We start from the raw sequence: 21,459 nt of genomic DNA on the forward strand, positions 1-21,459 counted from the left end.
TGATGACTTTCACCTTGATATTTTAGCGCGGATGACGTATACCTAGTCGAATTGCACTGTAGGGGGCGAGAAAGAGTCTTCAACTTCTGTGAAATTACCACATCAAATGAGACGTGCAAACATGGATGCAGCTATGAAGCCGCTTCAGGGCAGGTGCGTTGCTAGACCCTTTTTACTGGGGCACGTGCCCCAGTGAAAATCTGCTGTGCCCCAGTAAAATCTCAAATTTGAGTTAGAATTTACTTTGATAATCCCGAAATAAAGACATTAAACTATATGCAACAACTGAATTGACGCTTCTAAAAGCAACGCAGTTTAATGGAAGGCTATGCACGCAGAAATCCATGCCTGTGCGCGTCTGTGAATTTAACGGCAACGCGCACGTCGTGCAGCCTTTTGCGCAGAAGTACTTGGTTACACAAGTTTGTATAGTTAATTATGTTGTAAATGCAATTGTCAAGCAGTTTGTGATGCATTTTGGAAACAGGAGATGAGCGCCTGATCTAATGCGCCACCTGGCCCGTTCTCGAAGACTTACTTTTAGTCATTATTTGGGTAGCACACATATTCTGAATGCCTTCAGCAGAATTCAAATTAGCCATTTTAATCTAGATTAATCTAGATTAATTCCAAGATTTAATCTAGATTAATCTAGATTAAAAAATGTATCTATGCCCACCCCTAGTTTTTATTAAACTTTAAGTGTGGCTGTCATATACGCAATCTCTGCTCTGCAGATTAAGATGACACCAATACAGCCTAACAAAAGTATTCCTGGCTGATGTCTCTGAAATCTAAACAACAAAAGAGTGTGAATTCAAGGAAAATGCATGTACATTTTTATGCTGTAAATTTAAATTTTTAGAGTCTCCCAGAAAACCAAATGGTTTGTTTCGTTTCCTTTCAAATACACGTGTTAGGAAAGAAACAAGCAATTAAACACTTGAGGTTGAGTGATTCCACAAATAACATCACAGCTGTGATTTGGTCACAGGCACAAACCAGATCACGACAGGCATGATTTTATATGTAATTATCCTACAGTTTAATCGATGATGTACAGCAATTTTGCAAAGTAAAAAGAATTTTAAATAAACATGTTAGTATATTCAATCCCTTTAGCCAAAAAACAAGTATTCCGAACAAAAAAGTGACTCAGATTGTGTGGTCAGAATTATTGGCATTGCTTAGCTGGAGATCAACCAAACTAAATGTCTTATGCATACTCATGTTCAGAAAATATATGCAGAATTATACATTCACTTTGAAGGTCCTGATACAACCATGTGGGATGTGTCAGTTAATCCATTGGCAGGAGAACTGAACTTAAAGAGATAGTTTACCCAAAAATGAAAATTCTGTCAATAATTCCTCAACCTTAATGTCGTTCCAGACCTGTAAGACCTTCGTTCATCTTCAGAACACAAATTAAGATATTTTTGATGAAATTCGAGAGCTTTCTGACCCTGCATAGACAGTAGCTTCATAAAATTAAGGTTGAACTACTGATCTCACTTGGACTATTTTAACAATGTCCTACAATGTGAGTTGCGTTGCTGTCTATGCAGGGTCAAAAAGCTCTCAGATTTGATCAAAAATATCTTCATTTGTGTTCTGAAGATGAACTGTCTTACAGGTTTGGAACGACATGAGTAATTAATGACAGAATCTTCATTTTTGAGTGAACTATCCCTTTAACATAAGAACCTAAAAGCCAATGACATGACCAAAATTTTCCCTAAACATCACTTGATCTGTCTGGGCTATGTTTACAATTTGCCAGGCGGTCGATTTATTTTCTCCCGTTCCCTACCTACCATCCAAACAGTTACTCATAAAAAGTCTTTGCTGAAATTGCTGGTGTTGGTATTTTCACATGACTTTTGGTTTTTTGATTTGTGCTGAAATTGTCTCTCTCTGCAGGAGAAACGGATAGCATCTCTGGACGCGGCTAACGCGAGGCTAATGAGCGCCCTGTCACAGCTGAAGGAGCGCTACAGCATGCAGACACGGAACGGCATCTCTCCTACCAACCCCACCAAGCTGCAGATCACAGAGAACGGGGAGTTTCGCAACAGCTCCAACTGCTGAACGACATGAGCAAGTGTGCAGATATTCTGTAAGTGAAAACTGAGAGAAATACTGCAGGTGATGATACTGAACACTGACCTTCGACGGTCTGCAAAGCGATTGTTTGGAAACGTGGAGCAAGACCCACTTTAGACATCCACTGGTGAGACTACTGTTCAAGTACTTCATGTTAGGACACACCACTAGACATTCATTCGTGTTTCACAACAACTAACTGTAAAAGAAAAGAAAAAAAACAATACTGCTAACATGGTGACATTATACAGATACTAGAACCTTCTAGACTGCAAAAAAGTCATTTCACTTGCTTTAAAATAGGTGTTCTCCATACAGCCTTGGGGAAAAAAGAAACATTAATTTATAATGGTCTCTAATATGAAATGACTGAAACTACAAAATGAGCAATGCTTTGTGGAGAAATTAGCGCTCTCCTCCATATCTCTCTTCCTTTTTCTGTTTCTCCTTACATAGTGCACTTTGTCTCTCCATCATGAGAAGCCTTAAAATGTTGCATCTGAAATATCCCTCAGTCCTTATTCTTATTTTGTTTTTACAGTTCAGATGAACATTTGTAATAGATTATAATGTGCGTAGATTTTAAAAAGTATATATTTAACATTCTTCATCCACAAGTTGTTTTATCAGTTTTGACTGGAACGAACACGTCCAGGTCAAAAGTGTACACACACCTTGCTGAATCTGCAAAATGTTCATTATTTTGCCAAAATAATGCATGTTATTTTTTATTTAGTACTGACTATTTCACATATAAGACGTTTACATATAGTCCACAAGAGAAAATAATAGTTGAACTTAAAAATAAAAATGACCCTGTTTAATACTGTGTTGTTACCTGAATGATCCATAGCTTTTCTTTTTCTTTTTTAGTGATAGTTGTTCATGAGTCCTGAACAGTTAAACTGTCCAATGTTCTTCAGTAAAATCCTTCAGGTCATACAAATTTTTTGACATTTTTTCAACATTTTTGTGTATTTGAACCCTCTCTAACGATGACTGTATAGTTTGAGGTCCAGCTTTTTTTTACACCGAGAACAACTAAGGAGCTCACATTCAACTATTACAGACAGTTTAAACGCTCACTGATTTAGTACTGCTCTTCTGTAGCTTCTGAAGGGCAGTAATAGCTGAAAGAAATTATGATATTTAGGCAAAAATAAGAATCTTCATTCTGTTCAAAAGTTTTCGCCCCCTGGCTTTAAATGCATTGTTTTTCCTTCTGGAGCATCAGTGAGCATTTGAACGTTCTGCAATAGTTGCATATGAGTCCCTCAGTTGTCCTCAGTGTATAAAGATGGATCTCAAAACCATACAGTTATTGTTGGAAAAGGTTCAAATACACAAAAATGCTGAAAAACCAAAGAATTTGTGGGACCTGAAGGATTTTTCTGAAGAACAGCGAGCAGTTTAGCTGTTCAGGACAAACAAGGGACTCATGAACAACCATAACTAGACTTAAAAAAAAAAAAACACACACAGCTGAGGATCATTTAGGTAACAACACAGTATTAAGAATCAAGTGTATGTAAACTTTTGAACAGGATAATTTTTTTAACTAAATTTTACTGTTAGTTTCTCGTAAACATCTTTTATGTGAAATATCTCATTCAGGTTCAATACTAAATGTATATAATCCCTCTTATTTTAATAAAACAATTAACATTTTGCAGAGTCTGCGAGGTGTATGTAAACTTTTGACCTCAACTGTATTTCAGGTCCATTTTAGATATGCCAAGATTTTGAATTAGCACAGACTGCTCAGATGGAGCAGAGTGAATGTTTTAGACACGATTGACCGGAACGTTTTGAAAACTGCCTTCTGTAGCTCATGTTTTCTTCCTACATTGTTTGGGAGAGTTTTGCTTTTTAGCATGTTCCCTTCATGGGGTTTTTCTTCTTCAGTCTAATTTTTGAAGCCTTTTTAAGTCATTTGTACAAGCGTGTTTATTTTTGTATGTGTTGGCTCATTGGTCCAAATCGCTGCACACTTTACATTTCAACATTTAGAGTTTGTATATTTTTGTATTTAATACCACATATGACAACTCTTGTTCGGCACTGAGGCGCAGCGTGGAGCTGCCGTTTTCCTTTAATTCGTTGGTCTTGAGGAAGCGAGACACACGACACGTCTTTATTTTGAGAGATACAGATACATTATAAGACAGCCTGTCATGGGATGTGTAGATAGAGATGTTATTTTTAAGGGGAATCCTCTCTGTATATGAGCTCTGTGATGGAGTATTGTGTGAATAATTTAATATTCTATATAAATCAAGGTTCACAGGAACTGCAGGACATTGATACATTATTGGCTGAAATGTGGGATCAGATCTAGCAATCTAACAAGCACAAAGCACATCTCTCGCCCCAGCTTCTCAAAGGCTTTGAAGACTATGCACTTTTTCCCCTTTGTCGTGTCCACTTGGGTTTACAAACAGGTAGCAAACTCAATTATCATTAAGCCAGGGAAGCTTTAATTTCTCATTCAGTTTAATTTGTAGCATTATCATTTTGCGCCACTGTAGCTAAACGCTATAAACTTTTCCACACAAACAATGTCATGAGATTATCAAGTAGACTGTGTTACATACCTCAGCCAATCACATGCTCTTTTGACGCCCTGGTAAAGTAGTTTTGCATGAACTAAATGCTTCAGCACTGTCTGTATAAGGCAGATTGGTATCTAGAGTCATTTACAATTCATTTGATCAACTTTTAAACTTGGCTCGGGGCTCGTGTGGTTGCACAAAAGGGAAGCGATGTTTATTTTTCACAAGTTTTCTCTCACAGATGTGGATGTCAACTTCTCTGTTTGTTCATGTTCTGTTTTTAATGAGGTCGGAGGCTTTGCAGAGTCATTATGTCTATTTTCATCCACATGAAGCTACTAGTGAGTCAAACAAAAAAAAATGAAATAGTTGTTTAGAACAGTATTGACTGAAAAAGACTTGCTGTCGTCTCGGTTCTTTTCATCGGATGTGTCTTTATCTGGCTTCATTTCAGTTCTCAAAGTCTAGGAAACTTTTGTAAGTAAAACTATTTGCGCATCGCTTTTTTTTTTTTTTCCTCAAAGCAGTCAATGTGAAATAGTAGCTATGTGAAATAAATGATATAAAGATATACAAATCTATAAATGAATACCTAAAATATGTTGTATGTTTTATAATCCTTGTAGAAAAGATTTTTGTAAGTATGTTTAAAGTAAAGTATTGCCTGGACTCTTGCCTTGTTTTAGGACAATGACAAGAACAATAATGTACAGAGAAATTTGTCCATGTTAAGAACTATACAATTGTGGCTGTGCAATTTATGTACATTTGCAACTAGAATTATTAAAGTTTTATTTAGTTATTTCATATGCCTGCTTTGTTGTCTTCATTATGGAATAAATCAGTTCAAAAGGGTAATGTGAGAGCTCAAGATGTTCTTGGATATGCTCAACCTACTGATGGTCCATTTCTGAACCCAAAGTACTTATACCCTTATAACCCAAAGTACCCAATTCCTTATAGGCAGTCTCACAAATTAATTACACAAGTCAAGAATAAATATTACAAAAAAAATGTGCTGTTAAGATCATTACAACACTTTTCACCATTGTTCATAATAATGCTTCTTCAGTGTCAAATCAGCATATTAGAATGATTTCTGAAGGATCATGTGACACTAAAGACTGGACTAATGGCTGCTGAAAATTCAGCTTTGCCATCACAGGAATAAATTACAGTTTAACCCTCAAGCATCCTTCGTATAGCAGCCTTAATTTGTCCTTTGTGGACAAATTTGGGCACAAAGGTCTCAGGTGTGATCCTAATTTTTTATTTTAAATAAATGTCATATCACTGCCTTCGATAAAATAAAAACTAAATTTTTGCTATTTTTTGGGCGTTTTTTTTTTTTTTTTTTTACCTCTAAAAGTAGCACATTTGTTATGTAAAATATGCTTATTTTATGTTATATTTAATATTTCTTTTACTTCAGTAAAAAAAAAAAAAAAAAAAAAATCATTCCAGTAAGTTCAGAGAGCCAAAACTTAAAATTTTGGTGACAGCTTGTCACATATGATGGTATAAAAATATAAAAAATACCAATAGCAATAATTTGAGTTGGATGAGACTGTACAAAGATGCCAAAATATGCTTACAGACAGTTTCTAACAAAAAAAAAAACGTCAAATTTCAATAAATTAAAGTGAAATGGAAAAAAATGGTCCCAAACAGGTAAGAATAAACATTGACCTACATTAAGTTGTTAAAAGACTACTTTTTCCCCTTTTTTTGACTAAAACTAGACCAAAACCTTTTTGACTTTTCGTCTACTAAAATTGGACTAAAACTATCACATATAGAAGTGACTAAAATTTGACTAAAACTAATAACCATTTTAGTCCAAAAGACTAAGACTAAGTCTAAAATGGTTGTCAAAAACAACACTGGTTTACAGTAAAACAAAAACAGCCCAGATTGCATTTTGGCAACAGTTATCCTTTAACAAATCTTGCAGTAGGACTTTGAAGTGGCACAAAAAAAGCTTAGTTATTGGCTCATCCAATTCTTTGGTTTTGTATGTGTGAGTGACTGTTGTTATTCGACAAAATAAAAAATAAAAAACTTGCTGTTATAGGCTCATTCAGTGCTTTATATAAGGGTTTGTGCGTTTGTGTGTGTTTGCCAGCATTGAGAATGCTGTATAGGCTCACACCTTTATTTATGTGTATGTATGATCTGCATTCTGTTGGATTTATTGATTTTTATTAGACAAATTTTAGTATTTCCCATTCATTTCCTATGGGTGCCCATTTTTGTCCACAAATGAAAAATTAAGGATTTTTGTTTGTTTGTTTGTTTGTTTTTCAACCACTTAACTTTGTTGAATTAAGTCAAAAAACATTGTGTGTGTTCAGGTGGCAAACGTAGGAAAAGTAGCCAAGTCTCGTACCACTCAGATTAAGGAAAATATATATTTAAAAAAAAGATTTTGCCCAAATATAAAGGATGCTTGAGGGTTAAATATTTTAAAGGAAACCTATTATGCACCTTTTTACAATGTAATATATGTCTTAGGTGTCCCCCCAGAATGTGTCTGTGAAGTTTCAGCTCAAAATACCGCACAGATCATTTATTATATCATTTTGAAAAAGGCCATTTTGAGTGGAAGCAGAAACACATAGTTTTTGTGCATGCCTTTTTAAATGCAAATGAGCTGCTTCTTCCCGCCCTTTTTTCCAGAATAGAGCTGTGCTTTTACACCTCGTACCACAGATACTCTGCCAAAAAAACATCTGTTTGGTTTTGATTATCATGTTTATTGCGATGAAACCATACGTTTTAAAGCCACATAAGTTTAAACTTCTGATCTAGGGATTTTCTGAGCGCACACATCCGAAGAACACACACAGAAAGTGGCTGTCACCCGGGATGTAAGTACTAAAGTTCTCTTTCATGTCTTATTGCGCTTAAACTGTCAAATACACACAAGTTTATGTTAAAAATACAAATGAGTTACAAAAACAGTCGGTTATGTCTGTGAAGGTAAACAATTGGGATAGAAATCGAATGTTTATATTCGTCTCATCTCATCTGAGGCTGGGACTCTAAATAGTGTTCTGTGCTCATCTGTGCAGCCATCAACAGAACAGTTAGCATGCTTTTCTCAAACTTTTACCATGGCGTTAGAACTGGTACACTGTTGTAGCTTGCGAAAACAAAATGGCAGTGCCATTGGTGGAAACCTGCAGAGTAAGGGACGGTAATATTATAATAAAATCCCCTTTCTACGTCAAGGTGAGAGCGAAATCTGAGTGACTTACCAAAAACAAAGTTACTGGGTTGTCCTTTTTAAAAAAATTTTACATTGTTGGTAGATACATCGGGGCCCTGATTATAGCACTTAAACACAGAGAAATTCTATTTTTCATGATATGTCCTCTTTAAAATAGTAAACAATTTAAATTGTAATACCATTTCTCAATATTACTGTTTTATTGTACTTTTGATCAAATTACTGCCGCCAAGTTTTGGAGACTTTTCAAAACATTAAAAAATGTTATTAACTCCAAACTTTTGAATGGAAGTGTATATGTGTGTGCATATATATAACTGAAAAAGTAAAAACCTACAACAACATTTTTCAAATGCAATGTTTATTCAACATGTCCATAAAAAGTACATCTCAGTCAAGCCTAATTTGTGAATGCCTGCAGCTGCAATGTGATATTAAATGAGGGTTAAATGATCTGTGTAAATATGTGCTAATCTTGTGAGATGTCCACTTGCATTAAACCACAGCAAACCTTTTTTGTTCCCTTCTGTCATCATTTTTACATGCAGAAGCAGTTCAGTCAATACACGGCTACAGTGAATGACTCGGTTAAGTGAAAAACAATAAATAATAAATCTCTGTGGGTATAAATAAAACACAACTTAGTAAACTTTGAGTGCACTTGGTGCCATGTCCTGGTGTTAACACCATTTCCTAACAAAAGGCCACCGTGTTGTTCTGCTTAGTCAGTTAAAGGTGGCCATTTGAGAAAATTAGCTGCTTCTCTGAAGTGGTGTTATGACAATATCTCATCCCTTTAAGAAACTCTGAATCCTGTGATTTCATCCCTGCAGTGATTGATTCACACAAACCCTACGCCTATTACCTGAAGGTAAGCATACTGTATGAGCACCGCGACGCAAGTCACATGCTCGTGACGAGTGCCTGAGTGTCAGTGTACTGGCATCAGAACACACTCATGTATATCTTCAGTTACATTTGTCTGTGTAGTGTGATAATTCAACTTCAGCTAGGAGTGAATGATTCAAGGTCCTCTTCTATTCTGGCTTGTTTATGTTATGAAATTCAGTTCATTATTCTACCTTCTTTGTTTATTTATTCAAAATCACACTGCGTTGCCTTCTGGAAGTTCCTCAGAAGACATGAAGCTGTTTGTTTGTGTGTGTGAGATTGTCAGTTCTCTGTGTTTGCTTTAGCAGAGAGTTGCAGCGGCCGTTGGCGTCTGCGTGTCAGTGCAGGGGAGCTGAACGTGGTTGGCGCTGATGATTGAGAAGAGGCGGGGTTTGTGTGCGATCGGTGTGGTCGTGGCTTCTCGCTGTGGCTTTGGCCCTCGAGGGCCCCCTCACAAACTTCCAGCAGCAAGACCACCTGCTCCCGCAGAGGTAAAGCCTTGGACCTGCGTGCTGCCAGGTAAAAGAAGGCCTCAATAAATGCCTGAAGACACATTCCTGAAAGAGAGAGAGAAAGCTTTGTTTTACTTAATGCTCAAAAAGAACCAATCAATTTCTTGTTAAAAGCAGTGTTGTTTTCGTCAACGATGACGAAATCATTTCGTTGACGCCACTTTTTTTCATGACGATAACGAGACGATGACGAGATAAAAATGGCTCGTTGATGACTAAAACATGACGAGACGTGTGTGAGTTTTCGTTGACGAGACGAGTATAGACGAAAATGTTAGTGGGTGGTCCGTCAGACGTTTAAAATACATGACATTTCCGCTTATTGTGCATGCCAATTAAAACTTAAAAAGTATCTGCCGCTATGGCAAGCCGTTTTAGCATTAAATACTCTTTGCTATACTAGTATGGCAAGCCGTTTTAGCATTCCATCCTTGTTTGTCTTTTATGTTCTAAAACATTCCTTCATTATTGTAATTATTGGTGAAAATAGTCAATCCGGAAGCTCACATTGTGTTGAACTATAGATCTGCTATTTTCAGAACTTATAAGTGACACTACCCAACAGCAAAATACTTACTGACCTACATTAATTTGTTAAAAGACTACTTTTTTCCCTTTTTTTGACTAAAACTAGACTAAAACCTTTTTGACTTTTCGTCGACTAAAATTGGACTAAAACTATCACATATAGAAGTGACTAAAATTTGACTAAAACTAAGAAGCATTTTAGTCCAAAAGACTAAGACTAAGACTAAATCTAAGATGGTTGTCAAAAACAACACTGGTTAAAAGATCAGTTCACTTCCAGAATAAACATTTCCTGATAATTTACTCACTCCAGTGTCATCCAGGACGTTCAGGTCTTTCTTTCTTCACTCACAAAGAAATTGATGTCTTTGAGGAATACATTCCATGATTTTTCTCCATACATTGAAGTTCACTATATGGAGAAAAATAATGTAATGTTTTCCTCAAAAAACAGTTTCTTTGCGACTGAAGAAAGACAGACATGACATCTTGGATGACATGGGGGTGACTAAATTATCAGGAAAAGTTTTATTTTGGCAGTAGAGTAATCCTTTAAAAGAGACAGTTGTGTGGTTGTTTACTGTGAATGTTGAATGTGCTTAGCTTGAATGGTCTGAAAAGTATGGTTTGTTTTTGGGAGATTTGAGTTTAAAGCAGCACTTATTTATGATACTAGAAAGCAGAATTTATGATACCCTTGTCAGTTTTTTGGGTTACGGGAACATTGGAGATTTCATTCTTTCCTCAGTCAAGCAGATAAAAACTCTGCTTGCACAGTGATAAAATGGAAGTGTCGACAGATCTTTTCATTCACATTGTGGTGTACATTCAAGTGTAATGGTTTAGCGAACAAATGTAGAGCGGGAACTTCCATCTATTCATCAGTTGTTGATTGGATTTTGAGATGTGGGTGTTGCACTCAAAAATTAGATGAATGAGAGCTTGCATGGAGGAGCAGACAAAATAATTAAGAAAAGTCAGGCATACGTCACCAGAGAAAAATCTAAATTCACTAGGTGATCGAGTTGTGACATTCTGATAAAGAATTAATTGTTAAAAATAAATAAACATTTATAAAACTGATTCTGTGGTTGAATTGAAATTTCATACTGAATTTACAGGGACGCTGATATGACTCAGCTCCTTCCTTTAAATGATTAGTTCACTTCCAGAATAAATATTTCCTGATCATTTACTCACCCCCATGTCATCCAAGATGTTCATGTCTGTCTGCCTTTAGTCGAGAAGAAATTAATGTTTTTGAGGAAAACAATTCTGGATTTTTCTCCATATAGTGGACTTTAATGGGGTTCAAGGGGTTGAAGGTCCAAACTGCAGTTTCAAAGCAGCTTCAAAATGTCTCTACACAATCCCAGCCAAGAATAAGGGTCTTACCTAGCGATTGGTCATTTTCTAAAAAAAGAAAAAAAAAAAAAGAAAAAGTGTATACATTTTTTAACTACAAATGCTCGTCTTCCACTATCTCTGCAACACAAATCTATAGCTGTTTCCATCACCCTGTTTTTAAGCGCATTTTAAAATTATTGCATCAGAAATGAGTGAGGAAAACGTCAAAGCTCATTAATTCGTAAATACGTTTTTACGCTCGCTTGAGGTGATTTTTAAATTGTGCAAAAAGTGGTTAATGCTCAAACTTTTGCCATGGCGTTAGAACTGGTTAGTGAAGTTAATTAGTGAAGGAAACACCAAAATTAAAAAAAAAATCCTTAATTTGTATAAACATTTGTACGCTCACTTGTGGTTACTGAATTGTGTGGGTTAATTCAAATAATGGGAGATGGAGATGTATTTAAATTCATCCATGTGCACCAAAAAAAAAAAGTCATGTGACTTTGCGCTATAGGGTGGGACTAACTTAAATTTCCAACTTTAGATGGAAACCTGGCTTATGACTTAACACATTGCATAAATACACTGGAAAGGTCACTCATGTTTAGTTCATCATCTGTGTAGGGTAAACATCATTGTTTTATCTGTTTTTGTAAAGAATGTTTTACTTTCTTTGCACATACACTTTGTAAACACTAAGTCGGTACGTCTTTCCAACTTGACTATGTAATGTGCAGATGCAGAACTAAGTGCAAGACGAGCATTTGTGGTTAAAAAGTATATTCATTTTTTTTTTTTTTTTTTTTTAAGAAGGTGATTTAGACCCTCCTTATTCCTCAGCTGGGATCATGTAGAGCACTTTTGAAGCTGCTGCGCTGAAACTGCATTTTAGACCTTTAACCTACTGACCACCATTGAAGTCCACAATATGGAGAAAAATTCTGAAATGTTTTCCTCAAAAACCTTAATTTATTTTCAGCTGAGGTAAAAAAAGACATGAACATCTTGGATGACATTGGGGTGAGGAAATTATCAGGAAGTTTTAAGTCTGGAAGTAATCCTTTAATTTAAGTCTACAGGACTTCATTGCCCATTTTATCATCTGATATTAAGTAAAGATCATGCTCCATAAAGATTTATTTTGTAAATTTCCTACCATAAATATATCAAAACTTAATTTTTGATTAGTAATATGCATTGCTAAGAACTTCATTTGGACAACTTTAAAGGCGATTTTTTTTGCACCCTCAAATTCCAGATATTCAAATAGCTGTAGTCCTAACAAACTATACATCAATGGAAAGCTTATTTATTCATGATGTAGAATAAATCTCAATAAAAAAAAAATGGACCCTTATGACTGGTTTTGTGGTCCTGGGTCACATATTCTGACTATACAATAAGAGCAATAGTAATTCCAAACAAACCAAGACAATACATGTAGTTGTCATATAAATAGCATACTGAAAGGTATGAAGAAAAGCCATTAGTGACATTATTTTCGAGCTAAAAGAGGCTTTAATCAGAAGTGTACATATGGCAGATTTTCCCTTCTGCTCGTTTATTAATTAATAGGGCTTCATTTGTGTATTATTTAGTGCAGTCGTATCTCCATGCTGATGAAAACTTAATTACGGTTTATTTATGTTCCTGCTAAAAACTTCATTTGCAAGCCCAAATCATCAGCAGCAGCAAATTTCTCAAGGTCACGTCTGAGCCTGAGAGGCAAGGGAGAGGAATACAAACGGCTTCTTTTTTTAAAGAGGAAAACTTTGTACATTTTAAACATGAAGAGAGAGAGAAAGCAGTGATATTCTCTCCGTGCATTTCAACAGGAAGGCACTTGTGGTGATATTAAGGGTCCCTGGGACCCTCAGGGGGTTTGAGCCTGAAAGTGGATGCAGATCACTTGTCTGACTACATATACTGAGCGTTAATGAGCCCTCGCTGCGGACAAGATGGAGCCGTGAAAAACATCTAGAAGGGAAAGCGAGGTGGCCCGCTGTGCTGGTCAGAAATATGTGTACATTAAGAATGGATGGCCACATTTAATAAGCAATGCTGTTCTCCAGAAGGAGAAAATGGGTTTCATTAAGCAGACTAATGAGGAGCGCTGAAAGAATTCAGCATTATCATGTCAAATGGAGCAGACTTAACTCTGGGATGGACAGCGGGGTTGGGATTCCATCTTTAAGCAGTCCGTCCGAGTGTCAAGTCAGCATTCCTCAAAAGTAAATGTATTACTATTAATGAAGATTACGGCAGCACTATTTCTCCTCTTCCTGGGGATAAACAGTCCGATCCCCTCCTTTAAACAGCCACTTCTATTATTTATAAATATCAACCTTATCCAGCAGTTATTACTTTCCTCTCGACACACGGTCTGTCTTCTGCAAGTGTGTGTGTGTGTGTGTGTGTGTGTGTGTGTGTTGATACCCTACTGCAAGGCGCTAACGACCAAATTCAGTGCAACCTTCCGAAACGTTCCGGAATTCAGCTCACATCAATCCACTCTGGCCATTTAGGAGCACAGAGACTCAAGTATATATTTATTCTCTCTTTTGATTAGGAGAAGCAAGGCCTGACATGCATTATTCATTGCATACGTTCCTCCAAGAAAACGATGCTAGCATGACCCAACCTAATGCACCATCACAAAGAATATTACCAGTGCTCATTTAAAAGCAGAAATGACTTGTGGGCACATTAGCTTTGGCACACAACCAAAATGTTCCCAATTACCGAAGTATCTTTTCAAAGTGAAAGCAAAAAAAAAAAAAAAGAAGAATTAAATATGAAAGATTGAGGCAGAGCTTGAAAATTTGGTTATGTGGCATTAGCTGATTGGACGTCTATTTTTCCAATTTACAAGCACTGGGCAAATGAAGGAAGAGGTGAATTTATTTGTCAATTATCTCCCCTGACGATCTCATTTATGACTGTATGCGAGGGGAAATACGCTATGATGAATAGTCGCAAGTGTGTCTTTTATCGGCGGCTGTTTAACAGCTTTTTGATTGTGTATTGGCCTCGGGAGTGAAGATGTGCTGTAAATTGCATCATGATTGGTGGGCCGCTTGCCTGCCTCTCTGGAGTCGGGGAGCATTCCAGCCCAGCGACGCGTGATGTCGATGTACAGGATGTCCACTGAAGCCATCGAGAAGCTGCTGTTACTCAGCTTGCAGTTCCTAAAGGAGACGCTCGATTAACGTGGTACGTAACATCTGAACGTTGCCTATTTTTGACAATGGAAACCTTAAGAGCCACTATGAGGCAGAATCCATTACACTTAAATCTATGTAAATTCAATTTGAGGCAGTGAAATGGTCATTACATTTACATGTAATTATTTTGCAGGTGTTGCTTTCAAGGTTTCCATTTTACCATTAGCTTTGGCTAATGCCACGCTCTAACGGCTGAGCTACAGAAACTAATGACTTGCCTGATGAAGGTGCGGAAGCTGGTCGGCCCCAGTCTCATGGTTCCTTTGACACCAAGGAAGCGCAGGAAAATGGCAGCGATGCGTTCCACGACCCGCAAGTAATTAAACTGCTTGGTGTATTTAGGGAAGACTTGCTTTAAACACAAAGATGGAAGAGAATCCGCCGAGCCTTCTTTCTCATCACTTCCTGTCTCCACAACAATAGCTTCTTCTGGTGAACCGCCCCCTGTGTTTGACCTGTTGGCACAGGAAGGTTAAACTTAACACACTCGTATTCATTTGTTATTTTTTTTCAATGAAACAAACATCCATAATTTTTACATATACAGTGCTGCTTGAAAGTTTGTGAACGCTTTACAATTTTCTATATTTCTGTATAAATATGACCCAAAACATCATCAGATTTTCATTTAAAGGAGTAGTCCACTTTCAGAACAACAGTTTACAGATAATTTACTCACCCCCTGTCATCCAAGATATTTATGTGTTTTTTTTTTCTTCAGTCGTCAAGAAATTATGTTTTTTGAGATAAACATTTCTGGAAATTTCTCCATATAATGGACTTAAATGGTGCCCCGATTTTTTAATCTTCAAAATGCCGTTTAAATGCAGTTTAAATGCAGCTTCAAATGGCTGTAAACGATCCCAGCCGACGAAGAAGGGTCTTGTCTACCGAAACGTTCTGTCATTTTCTTAGAAAAATATATTTTTACATACATTTTAAGCACTGAAACTCGTCCAGCACTAGGACTTGTAGTGCGCGTTCCCGACTTTACGTACTGCGTCCACCGTGCTCTGCAACGCAGCGAATGCTTGAAGCAGTCCCATCACCTTACTCGCCGATTGTTTGTAACAGTGGAACAGATGTGGTCCAGTCGTGACAGCACTGAGATTCCTGCTCTGCTGGAAATGGCTGGCATTTTCCACACTTGCACCACCATCTTGTTTGAACGCAGTCTGCCTGAGGCTTGTATCGCCGCCGCGGCTGTCGCAGTTTTCTCTCTCTGACAGAGTTCATCGTCTGTGTATTACGGCTCAAAAAGGTAGGAAACGGTGAAAAACTCCATCTCATGTGCTCCTCCAGCTTCAAAGTCGTCCGACATCGTTGTACTTTATGTTGTACCTTGTTGCTAAAGAGTATTTGATTGCGTTGCACTTCTCTCTTCTCAAGTTTGCTTTGTAAACACTGGGTCTGTAGTTTCGCATACGTCACGCGTGACCTTTCGACGTGAGTATGTAAAGTCGGGAACGCGCACTACAAGCCCTAGTGCTAGACGAGTTTCAGTGCTTAAAAGGTATATAAAAATATATTTTTCTAAGAAAATGGCCGAACACTTCGGTAGACAAGACCCTTCTTCGTCGGCTGGGATCCTTTACAGCCATTTGAAGCTGCATTTAAACTGCATTTAAACGGCATTTTGAAGATTCAAAAATCGGGGCACGATTTAAGTCCATTATATGGAGAAATTTCCAGAAATGTTTATCTCAAAAAACAATTTCTTGACGACTGAAGAAAAAAAGACATGAACATCTTGGATGACAAGGGGGTGAGTAAATTATCTGTAAATTGTTGTTCTGAAAGTGGACTACTCCTTTAAATTCTGAAAGTAGACAAAGAGGACCCAATCAAACAAGTGAGAGAAAAATATTTTCTTTGTAATTTGTTTATTGAGAAAAATGATCCAGTGCTACATATCTGTGCATTGCAAAAGTATGTGAATCTCTTGGATTAGCAGTTAATTTAAAGTGAAATTAGAATCTGTGCAGATGTGTTTTCAGTTAGTGCAATGACTATCAAGAGTCAGTATGTGACCTGTTTTATTCAAAGACAGGGATCTATCAAAGTCTGATCATGTTTGTGGAAGTGAATCATGTCACAAAGAAAGGAGATTACTGAGGACCTCGGAAAAAGAGTTGATGTTGCTCATCAGGCTAGATAAAGTTACAATACTATCTCTAAAGAGTCAGCCAGATTGTGTACAAATGGAGGAAATTCAAGACCACCTTTACCTTCCTGAGAAGTGGTCGACCAACAAAGACCACTCCAAAGCAGAACGTGTAATAGTCTGCGAGGTTGCAAAAGTTCCCAGGGTAACTTCTAAGTAACTTCTAAGCAACTAAAGATCTTTCTCACATTGGCTAATGTTAACGTTTATGAGTCCACCATTAGGAGAACACTGAGCAACCAAAGAAAAAGAAAACTGCTTGCTAAAGATCATGTGGACAAGCCAGAGGACTATTGGAAAATGGTTTAATAGATGGATGAAACCAAAATTGAACTTATTGGTTTAAATGAGAAGCTATTATTTTCAGATAAAAGAACACACTGCATTCCAGCTTAAGAATCCTATCCCATCTGTAAAGGCTGGGACACACCAAGCCGACGATCGGCCGTCTGGCCTTGTCGGGCAGTTGGTGGGCGTCGGTGAAGCGCGTCGGTTCGGTGTGTTCCGCACGTCGGCTCTCGTCGGATTTCGTCGGGCTTGCGTCGGCCAAAGTTTGCCCGATTCAACATGTTGAATCGGCGTCGGGCTTGTCGGGGCCGTCTGGGAAAGAGAGCGCTCTGATTGGCTGTTCAGACATCAAATCAGAGCGCGTGGAGGACTTGAACGTGAAGTGATGTAACACGCAAAGGAAGGAGTCAAGAGGGAACCGGCTCGCTGTCAACATTTCGCAGTTCACATGTATATATTCAGTATGTGAGTTTATATCTCACAATTCTGACATAAATTGCAATTGCGAGTTTATATCTCACACAAAAAAAGTCAGAATTGTGAGATAAAAAGTTGCAATAACCATTTTTATTCAGTGGCAAAAACAGCTTCCATATAAAAGAAAAAAGTTAAGGTCACTTAAAAAAAAGCTAAATAAGAACAATAAACACTCAAATCATCTAAAGTTTGCGGATTGATTTTGTGATAATAGCACAACGCCTAAAAGAAAATCTGTCAGATAGGAGAGTGGAGGACTTCAAACCAAAGGACTAAAAAATAAAGAAAACTGAAATCCTCAGTGAATAGCTTGCCTTAGAATTTTCTCTCATTAAATCCCTCTTTCTCTCTCACTTACCCAAGGACAACATAATGAAAAACAATTATTTAACAATCACAAAACCAACAGAGCGGACTGCAGTCCTCTCATATGTGCACTGAGCCCAGATGGCCGAGGAGCCAAAGCAGTTTGTTGTGTGTAGACAGTGGTGTAAGTAACCCTGCACTTTTAGTCCAAGTAGATGTACTTCACAGCTTTTGACCTGAAGGTTGCGACTTGAGAATTACAGTACAGGGTAAAAGTATTAACGACAGAGATAAGACTTAACTAACACACTTAATGGGTTTACCCAAATACACAAACAACCTTTGTTCATCGTCGGAAAACAAATTGAGGTATTTTTATTGAAATCCAAGAGCTTTCTGACCCTGCATAGACAGCAATTCAACTACCACATTCAAGGCCCAGAAAGGTAGTAAGGACTTTGTTGAAACAGTCCATGTGACATCAGTGATTCAACCTTAATTTAATAAAATAACAACTATATTCAACAATTTCTTCTCTTACGTGTCAGTCTACGTGTCGGGGTACTGAACCTGGGATATTCCTTTAAGATATCACAACTGTCTCTGTGACAGCCAGAGGCTCTATAAACAGCCAAACAGTGTCGAGGGAGCATGCTACTATTAAAATAATTGAATAGCATACTGTATGTCTAACATACGCATACATGACATAGAATAATATAAACATCAAATTGCCTCAGGGTCATCTCAGCTAATTTCCCACAGAAGCCTCTGGAAATGTGCAAGATAAACTGGTCCAACAAAACGTGATCGACAACACTAGAGGAGCAGCACAAATCTAACTGGAGAGCCCTGCGAGGAATGGGCTGTCATTATACAACACTAGTGAAGACATTCTGCCTTCGTAAATCCTTAGTGACTTTGTACTTGTCAGTATTAGCCGTGACAATTGTACTCAGGACGGAATAGCTTCAAAAAGCATCAAAGGGCTTGAATCAGAAGAGTTTGTGAGCGGTGTGTTAATTCAGACCGTCATCGCAGTCACTGAAGGTTTGTTATTTCAGGTTGACTGAAAGGAGGACACAAGATGAAAGAGATCGTGACTGGGTATGAAGAACTTTCTGTCTGGGTATACTTAATTTATTATATTCATTCAATCTTTTGTGCCAATATGAGCTTATGTTTGCTCCACCCTACAGAGGAGATGGTTTATTTGTTTATGAAAATTTATTTATGACACACTAACATTTTCCTTGTAGGAAATGGAGAAAAAGTTCTGGTGAGCATGTTCTTTTATTTAAGGTTTCATCTTTTGCTTAAAAAAGGGTTAAATATTTAGGACAAAATAAATTCAGTTAAATTAATTACCTAATGAAAAGTGTAATTTGTTTAACTTAATCACATGAGCCTGAAGATATTTGTAAGGTTTGCTACAAATGTTAAATATTTTACCAAAATAAGAATGATCATACAAAATGCATATTATTTTTTATTTAGTACTGATCTGAATAGGATATTTCACAAAAAAAAATCATTTACAAAAGAATCCACAAAAGAAAATAATAGTTAAATTTATAAAAATGATCCCTGTTCAAAAGTTTACACACACACTTGATTTCTAATACTGTGTTGGTACCTAAATGATACACAACTGTTTTTTTTTTTTTTTGTTTTTTTGTTTTTTTTTGTTTAGTGATAGTTGTTCATGAGTCCTTTGTTTGTCCTGAACAGTTAAACTGCTCACTGTTCTTCATAAAAATCCTTCAGTTCCCACAAATTCTTTGGTTTTCAAGCTTTTTTGCGTATTTGAACTTTTTCTAACAATGACTGTATGATTTTGAGATCCATCTTTTTACACTGAGGACAACTGAGGGACTCATATGCAACTATTACAGAAGGTTTAAATGCTAACTGATGCTCCAGAAGGAAAAAATGATGCATTAAGAGCCAGGGGTGTAAAAGATATGCACTTTTGTGTACTTTTGCCTAAATATCTTTTTTTTTTTTTCATTTAGTACTGCCCTTCAGAAGCTACAGAAGACTTTTGTTTCCCAGAAGACAAAATCAGTTAAATTTACCCTGATTCAAAAAACACAGCTGTGAATCATTCAGGTAACAAGACAGTGTTAAGAATCAAGCGTATGTAAACTTTTGAACAGGGTCATTTTTATAAATTCAACTATTATTTTTAGAGGTCGACCGATGTATCGGTTTTGCCGATTAATCGGCACCGATAGTTGATTGGCCGACCTAACGGTTATCGGCAAAAATCCTTGCCGATAGTTTTTCCGGGTTGCGTTCTTTGCTGAAGCGGCTCACGCTCTGCTCTGCTGTCATAGAGTATGAGAGCCCCAGACCAATGTTTAATGTCAGGATTGTTACAATATATTTGTATTGATTTATATCCAGCTGGTGATATTCTTGGCCAGCAAAGTTGCAGATTTAAAGACGTGACATGAGAAAGCAAACTGTGTTCATTCAGCCGACAGAATCCTGCCGAGTCACAGCGCCGCCATAGTTTTACAGATTACAGATCTGTCCCAAATCATTGTTAATGTTCATAAAGACTTGACCCTGGGCTGGAAGATTGAGTATTGTGCATTTAAGCTAAATATTTTATTTATTTCTGTAGCTCTAATAATGTCTGTATGCTTCATATAGAGCTATAATTTATGTTTTAGCCTTTTCGTCAGGCAGCGGAAGCATGGTAGTTACGCACTTTATTTTACAATGCCATTTTCCTGTTCTTTTTTATTTTAATTACTGATCAACAAAAATATCTATTAAAAATTAAGATAAAAATTATACAAAACGAAATTCGTTTAAGAAGGGATTTTCCACAAATAAAAACGTACGAAGTGGTCAAAAATTGTGTCTGACCCTCTCCAATTCTCCCGGCGTATTGCCGTCTAATTCATACTACATCCTTTATGACATTTACAAATTACACAAACTTCTTTCGTAATTAACATATTAAACTGAAACAAAACAAATAATATTTAAACATAAATGTAAAACAGAAAATAAATTGTTTCTGAAATGGCTGCAATTGACGATATAGATCGCACTTTCTCTTTCCATTTGATCTGTTCTTTAATCTAATCTTTGCCGCTTTTTTATCATTCTTGAAGTAAACATTTGCCCGTTTGGTGATTAAATAAACTGTTTTCGATTTCTGCTTGAACTACACAATGTGTCCTGTGTGTGTCTGGTACCTGCAAGTTATCCGTTAACGCAGCGCTGCACGTTTGTCCGGTTTCATTAAGGGTGGGTAAAAAAAAAAAGGATTCTCCGATGCATCGCAATCCTCTCTTCAATGAGCTTGTGTTTTTCCCGCATATGGCACGTCCGCGCGCTAGAGACGCGGCGGGCTTCATTGCACAGGATTTGCACTGTGAGCTACATGTGCATTGTTTGACAGTGTGAACTTTCAACCGCAGTTTTTTACTTTACATATGCCTTCATTTCTGCCGTTTGTAATGCAGTACTATTAGATGCACAAAGCTCGCGCACTGACGGACTTTCACTTGTGCTTTGGGTTTGTTCGTCCTAAAAAGCTCGATTGCGGATGCGGTTAAATGCACTTGCTTTTTCGAATACTTTTATACGAAGCTGATGTACACACAGTCAGTTATGTTTTTAGAGCAGGACAAAACATTTGATAAATTGAAATAGATCTGTGCATTCGTTTTAATGCAGCCTGTTAAAGAAGCTACTGTCTACGATCTCATCAGTAATAATCAAATGATAAAGAAAAAAGAACACTCATTTTAAATAAGTAATTGTTTAAAAAAGTAGCCTGCTTATATAATGGAAAAATCAATTAGAT

General features: G+C 37.0%; 2 protein-coding genes across 5 annotated transcripts in view; one reads left to right on the forward strand and one right to left on the reverse strand.

Annotated features, from left to right (window-relative positions):
• dab2ipb (DAB2 interacting protein b) overlaps positions 1-5,465 on the forward strand; it is a 130,606-nt gene extending 125,141 nt beyond the window's left edge. For all 3 annotated transcript variants that reach the window (XM_073839708.1, XM_073839706.1, XM_073839707.1), the window contains one exon: positions 1,924-5,465. In XM_073839708.1, coding sequence (XP_073695809.1) covers positions 1,924-2,091 — 168 coding nt within the window. In that variant the 3' untranslated portion in view covers positions 2,092-5,465. The remainder of the gene's footprint in view (positions 1-1,923) is intronic.
• A 2,775-nt stretch (positions 5,466-8,240) lies between these two features.
• ttll11 (tubulin tyrosine ligase-like family, member 11) overlaps positions 8,241-21,459 on the reverse strand; it is a 48,898-nt gene continuing 35,679 nt past the window's right edge. For both annotated transcript variants that reach the window (XM_073839910.1, XM_073839909.1), the window contains 3 exons: positions 14,614-14,850; positions 14,253-14,359; positions 8,241-9,338 (listed from right to left, as the gene is read on the reverse strand). In XM_073839910.1, the coding sequence (XP_073696011.1) occupies positions 9,064-9,338; positions 14,253-14,359; positions 14,614-14,850 (619 nt within the window). In that variant the 3' untranslated portion in view covers positions 8,241-9,063. The remainder of the gene's footprint in view (positions 9,339-14,252; positions 14,360-14,613; positions 14,851-21,459) is intronic.

This window comes from Garra rufa, chromosome 5 (assembly GCF_049309525.1).
Source record: "Garra rufa chromosome 5, GarRuf1.0, whole genome shotgun sequence".
Classification (NCBI taxonomy): Eukaryota; Metazoa; Chordata; class Actinopteri; order Cypriniformes; family Cyprinidae; genus Garra; species Garra rufa.